Here is a 16484-nt window from a genome sequence, read left to right on the forward strand (position 1 = left end):
TAAACCAGAATTAACATATGACCCAGGAATTCTACTCCTAGGTCTATCTCCCTAAGAAATGAAAACCTATATCCACATAAGAACTTGTACAATTCATGTTCATAGCACCGTATTTCACGATAGTTAAAAAGTGGAAATCAACCCAAACGTCCATCAGCTGATGAGTAGATAACAAAATGTAGTGTGTCCATAAAATGGAACATTATTCAGACATAAAAAGGAATGACATACTGATACATGGTTCAACATAGATGAACACTGGAGGGGGGGGTGGAGCAAAAAAAAGAAAAAAAGATGAACACTGTAAACATTATGCCATGTGAAAGTAGCCAAACACAAATGGGCACACACTGTATGATTCCATTCATACAAAATGTCCAGAAAAGGCAAATTTAAAGAAATTAAAATTATAGATTGCTTAGGGTAGGGGGAAGGGAAGGAGAGGATAGGGAGTGGCTGCTAAAGGGTTTCATTTTTTTTTCTTTTTAAAATTAATATACTTTGCTTTTTAGAGCTGTTTTAGGTTTATAAAAAAAATGAAGCAGACAGTACAGAGAGTTCCCATATATCCCCTTTTTCTCCACCCTTCCAGTGTCCCCTGTTATTAACATCTTGCATTAGTGTAGTACATTCATTACAGGTGATAAACCAATGTTATTAATAAATCCAAAGTCTACATTAGGGTTCACTCTTTGTGTTGTACAGTTTTTTGGGTTTGACAAATGCATATATCATGTATCTCCCATTATAGTATCATACAGAATATTTTCACTGCCCTAAAAACCCCACATTCCACCTATTCTTCCCTCCCTTACCCCCAGAGTCCTGGCAATCACTGACCTTCTTACTACCTCTATAGTTTTATGTTTTTCAGAATGTCATATAGTTGGGATCACATGGTAGGTACTTTCCAAACTGGTTTCTTTCAGCTAGTAATATGCATGTAAGTTCCTCTCTATCTTTGTTGTGGCTTAATAGTTCATTTCTTTTTATTGCTTAATAATATTATATTATATGGATATACCACATTTTGTTTATAAGAGTTTCTTTTTAAGGTAATGAAAACGTTCTGGAAAGACAGTGGTGACCATAGCACAACTCTGTAATATACAGTTGACCTCTGAACAATGAGAGGGTTACGAGCTGACCTCCAAGCAGTCAAAAAAATCCATGTATAACTTTTGATTTCCCACAAAACCTAACTACTAATTGACTACTGTTACCTGGAAGCTTAACTGATAACATAAACAGTCAACTAGTACATATTTTGTGTATTATATGTGTTAGATACTATATTCTTATAATAAAGTAAGCTAGATAAAAGAAAATGTTCTTTTTTTTTTATAAGATTTCTTTGGAGTTCTTTTTTTTTTTTTTTTAAGATTTATTTATTTATTCATTCAGAGAGAGAGGCAGAGACACAGGCAGAGGGAGAAGCAGGCTCCATACAGGGAGCCCGACATGGGACTCGATCCTGGGTCTCCAGGATCACACCCTGGGCTGCAGGCGGTGCTAAACCGCTGCGCCACCGGGGCTGCCCGATAAAAAAAAAATGTTAAGAAAATCATAAGGAAAATACATTTACAGTACTGTGCTGTATTTATTGAAAAAAAATCCATGTATAAGTGGGCCCACATGTTGTTCAAGAGTCAATTGTACTAAAAATCACAGAATTGTATAGTTTTAAAGGATGAATTTATAGTATGTGAATTATGTTTTGTGAATTATTTTTCAGTAAAGCTGTTATCTTAAAAAGATAGCTGTTAAAAAAATATATGAATCTTAAGCAGAAAGAATAGAAGAAAGAGAAGAATCAAGGTGGCATGGAGACACAAGCTTATGAAGAGAAAGAATCACAGAGGGGAGGGGATAAGCATAAGGGTTTTTTAATCTGTGAGTTTAAAAAGGCCGAGAATTAACATACAACTATGGATTTAGCCAAGAGGGAGTTCCTGATAATTCTAAATGTAACCATTACAGAGAAAGAACAGAACCTAGTCTGCAAAGGTCTGAGTATTTATGGCACAGGCTTCCCAGTCAACAAGTTTAACTTCATAGAAAGAGGAGTTGTGCGCTATCTAGGAGCTTCTTAAAATAAGGAAGACCCTGGGGTCCAGATTAAATACTATTCCAGATTCTTGGCTCATTCTACTTCTAGCTTTTTAGGAGCTAACAACAAACACTTAAATTCAAGGCGAAATCAGGGTGTGCAGGGATAGAGCTATGGACAAAGTCTTGAATTAAACACTTTACATATTATGTTATTTCACACCATTTCAGGTGAGGAATTAGCATCATGCTCATCTTTTTCAGGTAAAGATGGGAAAATTAATTCCTTTATTCAACAGCCATATATTGAACATACACCATGCCCCAAACACTGTGAAACTCCAGGAATGTTAGTGTAAGAAGATGAGGTCCGAAACTGTAAGGTTTATAGACTCATGAAACACAGCAGACATGAAATAAACAGTAACATCATAAAGGGCAGGACATGGGTGTACACAAGAGTGCTGGTGATGGAGGGATGCATACACACACACACACACACACACACACACACAGATGCACAGTGATCTCTTTATAGATGACAAAATTTTAGTCCAGAGAATTTCAGTATCAGAGCAGAGTCTAGAACCTAAGACCCCTTGTTTGCATCACAGCAACTTGTCACAAAGTAACTCACTATCATCAAGTATGACAATTCCCCCAACTTCATGGTGGGACTGACTTGATCATATCATGCCCTGAAGAGGCCCTAAAACTGACAATGCTTTATATGCACTGCTATATTAATACTATACAGTCACTCACTTACTCCATCCAGCTCACTGGGACATTAGGCACTTGCTGGCACTTTTCATTTTATGCTTCCTTGAAACTTCCCTCTACTGTTGCGGCCCTCCATGCCCACCAACTGAAGTCAAGCCAATCTGTTCCTTTATAAAATCTGACTTAGCTCTTCCTCTTTACTCCTACTATCTGTATTAGTCTGATCCCCCCTCACAGATTGCTACAACAGGTTCTCAGTGGGTCTTCCTACCATCTCTCCTTTTCCACTCCCACTTCTAGCTAATCCATCTTGCAAAGAGCTGCCAAAGAGTTAACCTTTCTTCTCAGCTTATTAAAATAACTTCGCTGTATTTTCCTTCACTGTAAAACAAAACAAAACAAAACAAACAAACAAACAAACACAAAAGGTAGTATCTGATCATTACAGAAAGAATAAACTGTAACGGCCCTTTGGCCATGTTACAGCTGAAGAGAAGACCTCTGACTCAGCACTGCTTACTAGGTCACCATATCCAGTATATCAGTTTGCTGTGGCTGCTGTGACAATTACTACAAACTTAGTGGTGATTAAAACAACAGAAATGTATTCTTTCTGTTCTGGAAGCCAGAAGTTTGGCAGGATTGCACTCCCTCTGGAGACCGAAAGGGAGAATCCATCCTTTGTCTCTTCCAACCTCTAGTAGCTATCAGTGTGTCTTGATTGGTGGCCATAGCAATCCAGTCTCTACCTCTGTGGTCACACTGCCACCACACCTGTCTGCCAAATCTCCCTCCGCCTCACTCTTATGAGGACACTTGTCATTCAATTTAGGGTCCACCCAAATAATCCATGATAAATTTTTCCTCAAAATCACTAACTTAATCACTTTTTTCCCCCAATAAGGTAATATTCACTTTTACCACATAAGGTGATAGTCACAGGTTCCAGGGATTAGGACACATATATCTTTCTAGAGACCACCATTCAGCCCACTACATCCAGCCTCCCACTCACCAACCCAATCCTCTCTTTCATTACTTCCAATGCGGGAATCATATCAAGTCATGCCCCTCTAGGACTTTACCTCATCCCCTGCATTCCCATCTATCCTCACCATTTCTCTGTGACCACCATCCAGGATGGGAAATGTTATGCTTTCTTTGGTTAGAGTCAGCTCTAGCCCTCTTTCTTTGATAATCACCTTCCTATCCCTGACGATCACCCTCTCTCCATATGCTATTTTCTTCTCCAAATGTCTGGAACATATAATATAGTGAACACACTGAATTTATATGTTTTATTGGAGTTTTTTGGTGGCCTCACAGATTTAAGTTCTATCACCTCTAAGCAACGTGAGCTCCTCGGGCACAAAAGCTGTGTTTTCTACTTCCAATAAATTAGGAATATTCTGAAACTGACTTGTTGGTATCACGACCAACTTACAGAAGTTGTAAAAAAAAAAAAAAAGAAAGAAAGAAAGAAAGAAAAAAGGTCCCTCGTACAGGATATAAAATCTGAAAAACCAGTTAAGAACTCTTTAACTATTTTATTACCCTCTTTGCACTTATTTATATCCTAATGCTCTAATTCTTAAGGCAACTCATAAAAGTTTCAAACTATTAATTCTAAGAGAATTACTGCATTTACACGAAGTGGTAGGTAGCAACAGCCAAACCTAGAAAAAAAAAAGAGCAGGAGGGCTTGTTTCACTCTTTTTAAAAACATGAAAAGTTATCTCCAACTGATTAAAGAAAAATAAGATAGAGATGAATGTGCCCAGCTAGTGCTCTTTACCACTTTAAAGAAAAAACAAGTAGCTACATTTTCATTTGGTGTTATGACTCCTAAAACTTCCTTCACAGCTGTGGGTTAGGCCTTTTATTTACCAGATCTTCAGAAAGAAAGTCTAATCACATCTTCCTGCTGCTAACCTTTCTGCCAGTTTTTCTAGTCAACGGAAGGAGGAAGAAGATAAAGTAGGCCTCTCTGAACTTAGAGTTAACTCCTGCCTCTCCTCTCCCAACACCTATGCCTGTCCCCAGTCCCCAGCTATGATTGTTCGCAGCTAAATATAATACTGTATATATTTTAGCTATGCCTTAAAACTGTTACAAACTGACTCCATAAGAGTGGTGTATACCTGCCTTTACTTCTTTCCTGTCCAGCTCTTTCTCAACTGCTACATTTTGGCTTCTATCCTATCACTCTAGGGAAAATTCTCTTGCTAGGTTCATAAACAATCTCCTATTTTCCAAGTGCAATGGATACTTTTTCACTGTTGATCTCTTTTGTAGCATCTCATATTGTTGACTAAATTCCCTCTTTAAAAATTCTCTGGTCGGACAGCCCCGGTGGCGCAGTGGTTTAGCGCCGCCTGCAGCCCAGGGCGTGATCCTGGAGACCCTGGATCGAGTCCCACGTCAGGCTCTCTGTATGGTGCCTGCTTCTCCCTCTGCCTGGGTCTCTGTCATTCTCTCTCTGCGTCTCTATGAATAAATAAAATCTTAAAAAAAAAAAAAAATCTCGGGCAGCCCCAGTGGCGCAGTGGTTTAGCGCCGCCTGCAGCCCAGGGCGTGATCCTGGAGACCCTGGATCGAGTCCCACGTCAGGCTCTCTGTATGGTGCCTGCTTCTCCCTCTGCCTGTGTCTCTGCCTCTCTCTCTCTGTCTCTATGAATAAATAAATAAAATCTTTTTAAAAAAATTCTCTGGTCCCTTAGACAGCATAATAGCCCCTTTTTTCCCCCTTGTACTTTTTTTTTTTTTTTTATCACTAATCTCTCCTTTCCCATTTACGTTGCTAAGTCCTATTCCTCGGCCTCTTCTGATCATTTTACTGTCTTCCAGGGTTCTGTCTTTCTAGCTCTTTCTTCTGTCCACACTCTTCTCCTTGAAGGATTTTATTCATGCTCTATCAACCACAACCCAAACTCTCAATCTGGTCTTCAGCTCAGGTCTTTTTTATGAGCAATCTAACAAAGCTGGGGAGGAGTCAGAAAGGACTAGCATTTACTGAGAACCCATGAGATATATACTAAGTTCTTGTGATTTGGGCTCACATATATACAACTGACTATTGAATAACATGGGAGTGATGGGTGTCAGCCCCCGAGCAGTCAAAAAACCACCTGTAACTTTTCATTCCCCCAAAAATTGACTACTAGTAGTCTAACGTTGACTGGAAGCCTAACTAATAACATTAACAGTCAATTAACACATATTTTGTATGCTATATGTATTACAGAATTTTACAATAAAGCTAGAGAAAAGAAAATATTAAAATCATAAGGATGAAAAATATATTTACAGTACTGTACTATATATATGTACTTTAAAAATCCACCTGTAAGTGGATTTGTGCAGTTCAAACCTGTGGTGCTCAAAAGTCAACTGATTTTTTTTTAAAATAAGTTCTACGCTCAATGTAGAGCTTGAACATATGACCCAAGATCAAGAGTCACATGGTCTACCGACTGAGCCGGCCAGATACCTCAAGGGTCAACTGTTCTTATATTTAATTCTAATTTGTCCAAAATCATAACAGCTTGAAACGTGGTAGAAAGAAGACTTGAACTCTGGTTTTATGCCAAAATCCACGTTCTTACCTAACTGGACCATCTGCCTCTTATCTTATTGCAGTTCCTACATCTTTACCCCAAATCATTCTCCAGATAGCCATTAGCATTTTTTCTGTCAAAAACCCAAATTCAATAGTTACCTCTGCATTACTTTTTTAAAGACCTTATTTATTCATGAGAGACACAGAGAGAGAAGTAGAGACACAGGCAGAGGGAGAAGCAGGCTCCATGCAGGGAGCCCGATGTGGGACTCAATCCCAAATCCCAGGATCATGCCCTGAGTCAAAGGCAGACGCTTAACCACTGAGCCACCCAGGGATCCCTACCTCTGCTTTAAAATCATTCAATGGCTCCCCAACATCTATGGCCTTGGTTTTCAACCTTCGGTAAGCATATGAGCCACTCAAGTGGGGAGCCTAATTAAAATTCAATTTCCCAAGCCCCAGTCTCAAGATTCTGGGTCAGCAGGTGTTTTCTTTATTCCACACTTTAAAAATACTGACCAAAATTTGTTAGCTTAACTTGCCAAGCATATCGTGATCTGGCCTCTGCTTACTTTTCCATCTTTGTCTCTGCCCACACCTCTACTTGTGTTTTATGTTTTAGCTCAGGGGTCAGCAATCCATAGCCCTGATGGCATGCAAAGCCCAGCCCCTTCCCTGTTTTGGTAAATAAAGTTTTATTAGAACACAGCCACACCTCATCATTAAGTTCTGCCTATAGTTACTTTTGTGCTAAATTGGCAGAATTGAATAATTGCAACAGAGATCATATGGCCAGCAAATAATTACTATCTGGCCCTTTACCAAAAATATGCCAATTCCTGCACTAACTTATAGCATAATACTTATTATCCAGTGCAATATGCTTTAGTACAAGATTTTCCTTCTTTCCCATTTTCTAGGGAACTCCTATTCTTCCTCACAGATTCACTCCTACTGTGTGAACCCATGTGCGACATGCCTAGACAGGCATCCATTCATACCACTCCAAAAGCACTTTGCCTCTAGTGCCCTAATTTTTTTTAACCTCACTATATTGTAATGATTTTTCTATAGGTCTACTTAGCCCACTGAAATGTAAGCTCCCAAGAATAGTTATAAACTTTTTACCTTTGTATCTCTCTTGCACAATGCATGTACATATTAGGTGTTCAACAAGTATTTAATGAATTAATGAATGAATAAACTTTTCTGAAAACCTTAAAAGAGTTAATTAATCATTCTGAATAAGGATAAGTAAACTTAGATTTCAACTGGTTTCTGTAGTATTAAAATTACTCTTTAGGGTTAAACTATCTTTTGAGGTGCCCTATGTAAAATGTGCATGTAACCTAAACAGCAAAGGAAGGTACATTAAATCTGTCAGAGATTTGTTTGGTAGACTGGCTCTTCTGTGTTAGTCCTGTGGTTAGCACTGATGAAGAGGAGGACAGGAAAGGCAAAAAATGTCTGAGTTTTGTGGCACTGCTCAAGGTGGCAGCCCCAACTATGGCAAAGGATGGATAAAGGATCAATAGGAGGGATTTCAAGGGCCAAAGGCAGGTCTGGGAATGTCAAAGACATTTTTTGGCCAAGTTAAAATTTTTGTGAGAATCAATGCTACCCCGAACAGTTGAATGCAACAGAAGACCCTATCTTCTTACATAAGAGGTAAGGAAGGTGTAAGAAACCTTATTTTCAGATAATCGTGTGTCCTACAGGTAAATTGAAGTCTGTGAAGTCTATTAAGGAAACAGCATCCATATTAGTATACTATCCATATAGTATAGTATATTAGTATGATTAGACAGTGTCTGGCCCACTTTCTTGTCAGTCGCTGAACTGAAACTTGATGCCCTACACTGTCAGGCAATACAGTATGGTAGTCTACTGTCAGCTTATCCTGTGGCAGGAATGCATCTGGTCTAGGATATTTCCATTTATATCAGTCATTGATTCAATAAACATAAAAGTCATATATAAAATTAAAAAAATAAGAATCTTCTGCCTATGATCAAAGCCTCTGAAAATAACACACTTTTATTTTCTTTGTAATTGAATGCAGCAAGTCAGGAAGAAGCAGCTTTTGTAAAAACAAGCACTTTTTCCTAGTGGTAGACATGCAGGTAGGCTCAGGAGACTACCTTTCTCACACAATCTGACAGTTCAATGCACAGCTTAAGTTCATTTCATGCCCCATCCCATTGCCCCTTCCCATCTCGGGGCATGGTTAGGAGCAAAGGGTAGTGTAGGATAAATAAGCATTGCTGCAAATGTTGCGAATAGCATGCAATTAAGAATTAATAAAAAAAAAGAATAAAATGAGCATCTCAAGTACCTACTGCATTGTGCTAAGACCAAAGAAGTCACTCTTAAGTAACAATATTTTTTGTGTTTACTATGTGTTAGACTCTGTACTCAGTGCTTTATAATAATGCATTATCTCTAATACTCAACAAAGCCTATGAAAATGGTATTGACAATTTAATAGATAAAATGGAAACTCAGAAACGTTAATTAACTCAGCCAAGGTTGTTCCTTCCCATCTAGCCTAGTAGAGATCTACTCAGTGTTTGAGCTCTGCTACTTAGCACTTTCCCAAGCCCCTACTTTCAGATGCCCATCTAGCTCTTGCTTTATTTTTGCCATTTGCCATTGTCTATATACTCTGCCTGGGGGGCTCAATGGAGCACACTGATTAATAAAGCCTGGGTACATCAGGGCAATCTCCTTAATATTACTCTGCTCCAACTTAATTCAATCACTATTAAAGAGTACTCTATGCTGTATCAGGCACATTGCTAGATGGTAGAAAGGCAAAGCTTCATTTTCATTCAAATCTGTGTGACTCTGACTCTAGAAAGCTAGATGACAGAATGTGGAGAGCTCCTGGCAAACTCATTCATCACTACTGATGAAAACAACTCAGAAGGGATACCTGGATGGCTCAGTGGTTGAGTGTCTGCTTTTAGCTAGGGACCTGGTCCCGAATCCCACATCAGGCTCCTCACAGGGAGCCTGCTTCTCCCTCTGCCTATCTCTCTCTCTCTCTCTTTCTCTCTCTCATGAATAAATAAAATCTTAAAAAAAAAATCAGGATATTGAATCCTTATAAAGGGAGGTCCTCATATCATCATCTGTTTCCCAACCTGCTCATTCAAATACTGTCTCTCTATAACTGCCACTCCTGACCACTGCATCCTCTTTCTATTCCCCTGGCCTTGCTGTCAACTAATTTGGCACCCTTTTTTCTCTCCCACCATACTTTATTCATTTATTTTTAAAAAATATGTATATATTTTTTATTCATGAGAGGCACAGAGAGAGTGAGAGAGGCAGAGACACAGGCAGAGGGAGAAACCCTCTGCAGAGAGCCCTCTGCAGCCTCCCTGCAGGGGGCCCAATGCGGGACTGGATCCTGGATCACGCCCTGAGCCAAAGGCAGACGCTCAGCCACTGAGCCACTCAGGTGTCCCCCCACCATACTTTATGCTCAGCCACCAGAATCCCAAACTCCAACTCTCACCTCCTCTTACTCAGGAGAAAATGGAACCTGAGACTCCATTACCTATACATAATGTGAAGAGAAAATGTGGGGGATCCCTTGGTGGCTCAGCGGTTTAGCGCCTGCCTTCGGCCCAGGGCATAATCCTGGAGGCCAGGGATCGAGTCCCACATTGGGCTCCCTGCATGGAGCCTGGTTCTCCCTCTGCCTGTGTCTCTGCCTCTCTCTCTCTCTCTCTGTGTCTCTCTCTCATGAATAAATAAATATCTTAAAAAAAAAAAAAGAAAATGTGTTTTGTGTGTGAGTATGTATGTGTATGCTAGCAGGACAATGTAATTCTGCAGGACTCCAACAACTAGAGCACAGAGAAAGGCAGGATTGGGAGCTGCCAAAGACTTAAGGGCTGTTTCATAATGCCCGGTGCCGGAAGAGTAGTTCCGATTTTGCTGTACATGGCATTTAAGTATTACTCATTCACAACTATGACATGTATTCAAAGTGAAAGTAGTGTATTCACAGAAGCACTGTCCATCCAGAGACATGTGGAGTGGATTTTCTTTCCCATAATCATTAAAGATTTAAGTAACTGCTGGTTTCTAAAAATAATCAATTAAAAAGAATGAGAACTGAGTTCATTTTGCATTACTTGTGAACCCTATAGGAAGTAAGTTATGGATCGTCTACACCCCAAGATTTACCTTCATTCTTTTAGGGAAAACAATAAAATTTTATACTCTCCACTACAGTTTGCTAGCTTTAGAAATGACTCCTATGTGATTTGACAGGTAAGAAAAATAGCTCAAAATCCTATGTATTTTTCTTGGAGTTGAGACTACTGAAGATTTTGAGAGTTATTAAATGTTTCAAAAGTCTGAACTAAAGATTTTGTAGAATTTATTGCCTCAAATTAAGGAAATTAAAGAACAATGTTATTTTAGCATCCTTAAGGAGCCATAACATTATTTTCTGCAAAACGATAATGGATACAGTATTCAGATTTGCTTTCAAAATTAATAATACTGAACAATCAAGCTAACAAGGCATTCATGGAAAAATTATTTTCTGATGTCTGGAAAACTTTCAGAACTTCCCCTTTCTGTCTTGGAAACACAACTTCCTGTTGGGGTTTGCTACTTCACAAACAATCTGTTTCTCCAGGTGAGTCTCAATTCCAGACTATTGCATTGGGCTTTCCCTTCCGTCTAATCATTTTTCTTAGAGCCTTCTGTAAGAGCAGGAAGAGGGAGATAATGTAGAATAAAGCAGGCAGCACAGAAAAGCTAGAAATTTTTTTTCATTCTAAGGGTGGGTGAAACAAAAACGTGACAGCTGCAAATTGTTAATGGTAAGGTGGGAGGGGGAAAGGGCACCCAAAGAAAGAAAAAAAGCTAGCACAAGCAGTATGCCAGAGACTGAAAAGGAAGACCTCTGAAAGGCATAAAGGAGTGACTTTCTACTTCAAAAATTGGTAAAGTCTAGAAGTCAGACTCCTTTAAAAAAAAAAAAAAGTCCAATTTTCTAAACATTCTAAAACATCAATAAGCTGATCATCCCTATCTTCATGAAATAAAACTAGATAACACTAACGTAGATAGACATAGGGCAGAGATACGTTATATACACAAACTACATGAATCAGCCAAGAATGAACAACGCCTGTTAGAATCACAGGGACAAGTGATTTGGATTGCGATAGGGGAATGGTGGTAGGATATTAAGACAGATTAACAAGAAGGAATTCACTACTTTTCTTAGGGAAGGCTTTCTAGAGGAGGTTAGATTCTGGACGAATAGCAACAGGAGCTTAGCAGAGTGTTCCAACCAACCAACCACAGGAAAATAGCTCAGAGGGGGAGTGAACTGATTATATGAATGGGGCATTGAGTAAGGGAGGCTGCGAGAAGAAAGGGGAACCTTCAAGGGGAATAGGGCTGGTTCAGGGTGCCCTAATTAAGGTCTCCAAACTGGGGAAAGTCTGGAAGGGGGTCAGGGGAAGGCAAAAAGAAAAGCACGGTAAGTTTCTTCACTCGTTTTGCTGGGCAAGTCAAGGACGAGGGTTGGCACTACCTGGAAAAGCTGACAAACAGGCTTGCCCTGGGAGGGAGAAATTTCCAGAGAGGGCCCCTTCTGGAAAGACGCAGCGCCCCGTCCCCTGAATTCCTGGCTGGGTACCACGGGGGTAATAGCCGGAGGCTCCGGGATGTCTAAGGCAGGTGTTTGCTGGGTGTTGGCGTGGCTACCGGGCTGAGGTTCAGCGGCGGGTCTAGCCCTTAGCGACAAGCAGGAGGCGGCGGCGGCGGCGGCAGCTGCGCGTGCAAACCACAGGACTTACCTTACTGTCATCCATCTCCGCGGACAGGCCGGCCTGGCCAGGCGCTCCCTCCCCCTGCCCTCCCCCGGCTCAGCCGGCCTGGCCCGGCCCGGCCCGGCCCCCGCCCCGGGGGAAGAAGGGGATATGGTTCTGACTGTCTCCTCCTCTCGCCTAACAGTTCGCTTCCCTGATGCCACAGTCACGGGGACGAGGGACCAGTTCAGGAATGACAGAGCGGACCCTGGAGGCGGCCCAAAACGCCTCCTTTCGCCGCCGCCGCCTCCTCCTCCCCCTCCATGACAGTCTCTGGGTGTGTTTACAGACGCCCTGGAGAGCGGCCCGGACCGGAGAGTGGGCGGGAACACTGCACGCGGAATGGCCTCTTCGGGTGCCGTAGTCGACGGCATTCTGGGGATTGTAGTTTTCTCTAACGCACTCTCTGCGGGGCTGACTACGAAGAAAACTACAATGTCCACACACCCTCAGCCAGGCGTCTGTTTTCCTCGGGCCTGCGAGCGGTGCGGGGGAGGGGCCAGCCGGGAGGCCAGACTACGTCTCCAACGGGGCGCTGGGTTGGACCAGCCGCGCTCTGGGCACCGGTGGGACGAGCTTGGGGCCCCGTGGAAGCCCTCGGGAGGGAGGAACCCTGGGAGCAGGCCCTCCTCCGGGACGCCGAGGAGACCCTGAAGCTTCTTCATAAAAAGAGGAAAGGAAACTAATAGCGTGCAGGGCTGCAGCTGCTTTAGGGAACAATTTGGCAGTGCCTCACCGTATTAGACGTAAAGTTACGACATAGCCGGCAATTCCAAAGAAATGAAAACTTGCACACCAGTGTTCTCTCTTAGAGGCTTTATCCATAATAGTCCAAAAGTGGAGACAACCCCAATGTCCATCAGCGGATGAATGGATCCGACGAATGTGGTATGTATGTGCAAAGGAATGTTATTAGACCATAAAAATGAAGTGGAAAAACAAACAAACAAACGAAGTGCTGATACGTGCTACCGTGTGGATGAGCCTTGACAACGTGCAAAATGAAGAGCCTCATATTGTAGATTCCGTTTATAATGGAAGGTCCAGAATAGGTAATTTAAAGAGACCAACGGTTAGCTAGGGGTTGACAGGGGCTAGGGTTGGGAACCGCAGGGAGGTGGGGCAGGTGTGGGGAGGCATCGTTAGTGGGCGCCGGTGTGTTTGGTTTTTAAGGTGATGAGAATGTTCAAAAATTAAGGGCATCTAGCTGGCTTAGTGGGTGGGGCATGGGACTCCATCTCGAGTTGTGAGTTTGAGTCCCACATTTGGGTTTAGCAATTACTTAAAAATAAAATCTTTTAAAGAAAGAAAATGTTCTAAAATTGATTGGGCAGCGGCTGCACAACTCTGTGAATATTCTTAAAACCACTGAATTGTGCGGCGCCTGGCCTGGCCGGCTCAGTCAGTGGATTGTGGGACTCCTGATCGTGGGGTCTTGAGTTCAAACCCTAAGTTGGGGATAGAGCTGACTTTAACAAGACAAAACAAGAAAAACCCCTACACTGAATTATACATCTTATTTTATTATTTGTTTTTAGAGAGAGAGAGAGCAAGAGGGGCAGAGGCGGAGAGAGAATCCAAAGCAGACCCTGTGCTGAACACAGAGTCTGACGTTGGGCTGGATCCCACAACCCTGAGATCCTGACCTGACCCAAAACCAGAGTCAGGCATTTGACCAACTGGGCCATCCAGGCATCCCCTGAATAGTACATTTTAAGTGAGTGAATTTTATAGTATGTGACTTATATCTCAATAAAATCATTAAAAAATAACTAAGAGTGTCTTTGCATCCTCCTGATTTAATAAAGTCGGTGGCTCTTTGTTAGTTTAGCCTAATTAAACCACGGAAAATTTGATAAAAATTCATTAATGTTCCTTAATGTTATTCTGAAGAACTCACTGACCCAGTCCTTTTCAAAGACTCCTAAAACCCTTCCAAAATTCCATTGGAGTTCCCTGATTTAGCAATAAATATACAGAACACTCACATTTGATTTTAGGATAAACAAGTAACTTTTTAGTATAAGTATGTCCCATACAATATTTAAGACACACTTACTAAACAAAGCATTTGTTGTTTATCTGAAAATCAAATTTAACTGGGTACCTTCTATTTTATCTTTCAATTCCAAGTTGAGGAAGGGCAATAGAGAGAGGCATGCCTTGTTTTACTGTACTTCACTTTATTGTGCTTTTTACAAATGGAAGGTTTGTGGCAACCCTGCCTTGAGCAAGTCTATTAATGCCCTTTTCCCAAATAGCATTTTCTCACTTTGTGTCTCTGTGTCACAGTTTAGTAATTCTTACAATATTTCTTTTTTTTTTTTTTTAAGATTTATTTATTTATTTGAGAGAGAGAAAGAAGCAGACCCCCACTGAGCACGGAGCCCAATGCCGCTGCCATGGGCTTGATCTCACAACTGTGAGATCATGACCTGAGCGGAAACCAAGAGTTGGGCGCTTAATCAACTGAGCTCCCCGAGTGTCCCAATTCTCACAACATTTGAAAATTTTTCGTTATTATTATGTTTGTTATGGTGATCTGTGATTAGTGATTATGGCTTGCTGAAAGCTCAAATGATGGTTAGCATTTTTTAGCAATAAAGATTTTTACGTTAAGGTAGGTACACTTTTTAAGGAATAATGCTATTCCACACTTTATAGACTGCAGAACAGTGAAAAAATAACTTTAACATGCACTTGGAAACAAAAAAATTCATTCAGCTTGCTTTATTGTAGTGGTCTGAGAACTGAACCCATGATATCTCCGAGTTATGCCCGTAACAGGAAAGTTGAGTCATCTCTGATCTATATAATGCTTCAGAGGAACTAAAGGAGGTCACTTCCTCCAAATAAAAACCATGTAGCCAGTTCTTGAGGCTGGTAATGGGTCTGGCATGCTGGGGTTTCAGCAGCTTGGCCCACCCTTAACCCCCAAACTGCATTCCTGGAGGTCTCAGAGACAGCTAGCCACATCCTCTCTGATGATCAGGGGAGCAAAAGTCTGTGCTCACTGGAGCTCTCTGCCTCACCTACTACCCCTTTTGTTCTCCATCTCCAGGGGCTGCTTTCCACCCCTAAAGCTTTCTATTGTGCCGCTGGCCTCAGTTTTGCTTCCCTGGCTATGCCCTTGTCACTAAGTCCTCTTTTTTGAGGTGAAACAGCTTTTCCCCTGGGTTAATCCTCTACCACTGTCTCTTCCTGCATCCCAGCTGACAAAAGTGTACCCAGTCCTCTGCAATGGCACTTATCCACTCCCATCCTTCTACAGAGGCTTTGTGTGATCTGTTTGCAGACTCAATCACCAGCCCTTCAAGGAGAGATAAGGCCTTTAAAAAAAAAAAAAAAAGATTTTATTTAGAGCTAAGACCTTTTGAACCATGTAGTACAAATCTAAAAACATGCAGGGAAGTGTGTATACCAGTTTCAGGAGAATGGTTTTCTCTAGGGAGGGAGGGAGGGACTTGGGATGGGGAGTGGCTAGTTGTATATTTAACTTTTAAAGAGATGAAGCAAATATGTTAACTCTGGAAGTGGAGTTGTATTGTTGTCTTTGTATTTCTGTGCATTTGGAACATCACAATTAAAATAGAAATTTTATTTTTTTAAAAAATTTTATTTGAGAGAAAATGAGCAGGAGGAGCAGAGGGAAAAGCAGACTCCCCACTGAGCAGGGAACCAGAGGAGGAGCTCAATCCTAGGACCCTAGGATCATGACCTGAGTCTAAGGCAGATGTTTAACCGACTGAGCTACCCAGGCACCCCTTAATAGAAATTTAAATTTAAGAATTATAAGCATGCTCACTTTAGAAAGTGTGGAACTGGGCAGCCCCGGTGGCTCAGTGGTTTGGCGCCGCCTTCAGTCCAGGGCATGATCCTGGAGACCCGGGATCAAGTCCCACATCAGGCTCCCTGCATGGAGCCTGCTTCTTCCTCTGCCTGTGTCTCTGCCTCTCTCTCTCTGTGTGCCTCTCATGAATAAATAAATAAAATCTTAAAAAAAAAAAGTGTGGAACTACTTTAAATATTTTTAAAATCTAATTTATAAAAGTAAACCTTAATCACATCATAAAAGAAGACTTTGTAAAGCATGGAAAGTCTTACTAAGAAGTATTGTGTAGTCATGTGTTAAACATTTTCTGAGAAGTACTCAGAATTGGTAACAAAGAGGGAAGAACAAGAGAGAGTATTAGTTTTTTTTTCTTTTTCTTTTTTTAAGATTTTATTTATTTATTCACAAGAGACAGAGAGAGGCAGAGACACAGGCCGAGGGAGAAGTAGGCTCCCTGTAGGGAGCCCAATGT

General features: G+C 41.3%; 1 protein-coding gene and 1 long non-coding RNA gene across 2 annotated transcripts in view; one reads left to right on the forward strand and one right to left on the reverse strand.

Annotated features, from left to right (window-relative positions):
- Positions 1-12541, reverse strand: part of CREBL2 (cAMP responsive element binding protein like 2) — a 27289-nt gene extending 14748 nt beyond the window's left edge. Inside the window, exon 1 of the mRNA XM_072798985.1 lies at positions 12169-12541. Coding sequence (XP_072655086.1) covers positions 12169-12183 — 15 coding nt within the window. The 5' untranslated portion in view covers positions 12184-12541. The remainder of the gene's footprint in view (positions 1-12168) is intronic.
- On the forward strand, positions 11408-13952 carry LOC140617475 (uncharacterized). The gene is made up of 2 exons (XR_012017700.1): positions 11408-13068; positions 13719-13952. It is a non-coding gene; the product is annotated as an uncharacterized lncRNA (long non-coding RNA).
- Positions 13953-16484: the final 2532 nt, after the last annotated feature.

This window comes from Canis lupus, chromosome 25 (assembly GCF_048164855.1).
Source record: "Canis lupus baileyi chromosome 25, mCanLup2.hap1, whole genome shotgun sequence".
NCBI lineage: Eukaryota > Metazoa > Chordata > Mammalia > Carnivora > Canidae > Canis > Canis lupus.